The sequence below is a fragment of the Tupaia chinensis genome, unplaced genomic scaffold (assembly GCF_000334495.1).
Source record: "Tupaia chinensis unplaced genomic scaffold, TupChi_1.0 Scaffold000287_1, whole genome shotgun sequence".
In the NCBI taxonomy this organism is placed as follows: Eukaryota; Metazoa; Chordata; class Mammalia; order Scandentia; family Tupaiidae; genus Tupaia; species Tupaia belangeri.
The window spans coordinates 394,352-395,601 of record NW_006159771.1 but is presented as its reverse complement, the minus strand read 5'-3'; the positions used below and the strand labels follow the sequence as shown (position 1 = coordinate 395,601).

Sequence of the window (1,250 nt, the reverse complement as noted above, 5' to 3'; positions counted from 1 at the left end):
GGACGCGAACCGCGGTCGACTACGTGGGAGTTCAGTGACATAGCCATTACGCTAACTGCTGGTTCCCAAGTATGGGTTTATTTTGGTACAAAAATTCTCAGCCAGTAGGTGGTGTGGCGGTTAGATGCTGGAGTCGCACCTGGCTGACCCCAGTTCGAGCTCTGGATCTGGTGGCTTGAAAATCACGCCAGGTGTGGGGGCCAGCAGATGGCGTAGTGGTGACAATGCTGGACTCCCAATGCGGTTTGAGTCCCAGACGGGGCAGCTTAAAAAAAAAAAACTCACGGTGCATTTGCACACGTGCCCCAAATCCCAAGAAGACGATGAGAAGGGATTGTGGCGTGGCCATTCCCCCTGGGGGGTGATTTCTCACTTTCTGTCTCTCTGGTGAGTGCACATGCCCTGCAGCAAAAATCTCTCTCAAAAAAGAAAAAAAGAAAGAAAGAAAGAAAATCAAGTCAGGCGTGTGCGCATGCATGCCCAAAATCTCAGGAGAAGAAGGGGCTGTGACATGGCCATCCCCCCTGGAGGGTGATTTCTCACTTTCCCTCTCTCCGTCTGTCTCCGGTGAGCGCACGCACTCAACGGCAAAAAACTTACAAAAGAAAATAAAATAATCAAGTTGACTGATTCATCTCAAAACAGAACAGATGCCATTCGATAAAATAAATATGTTTAAACATTTTTTGAAATCCATGTGCAATGTTTAATAACACCAGAACTATTTTTTTTTTTTTGAGAGGTTTTTGCTATAGGGCGCGTGCACTCGCCAGACAGACAGAGAGAGACAGAGACAGAGAGCGAGAAATCACCCCCCAGGGGGGATGGCCACGCCGCAATCCCTTCTCCTCCATTCTCCTCTCGGGATCTTGGGCACGCACGCACACGAGCCCGGCGTGAGTTTAAGCCACCAGGTCTGGGACTTGAACCGCAGTCGACTACATGGGAGTCCAGCGACATAGCCATTACGCTAACTGCTGGTTCCCTCTGTGAACTTTTTGAAGACCTCCCTCATACATGCACCCCGCATCCATACACAGGCACATGTGTTAACACACATGTGCACAATCCGCCTACACCCATACGCACACATGACACACACACATGTAGGCACACAGTGGGCACACACGCTCTCACCCGGAAGGGCTAGGTGGCCTTTCCCAGGCTGGACGCGGTATCCCGTGAGACTCACGTTGTCGTAGTCCATCAGGTCCGTGGACTGGCCGAAGAGCCGCTGGGCCAGGCGCCTC

The 1,250-nt window shown here is 51.5% G+C and overlaps 1 protein-coding gene across 1 annotated transcript in view; it reads right to left on the bottom strand.

Annotated features, from left to right (window-relative positions):
* Positions 1–1,250, bottom strand: part of TXNRD2 (thioredoxin reductase 2) — a gene marked incomplete in the record, with an annotated part of 69,241 nt that overhangs the window by 8,954 nt on the left and 59,037 nt on the right. Inside the window, 1 exon segment of the mRNA XM_027772609.1 lies at positions 1,193–1,244. Within this exon segment, the coding sequence (XP_027628410.1) occupies positions 1,193–1,244 (52 nt within the window).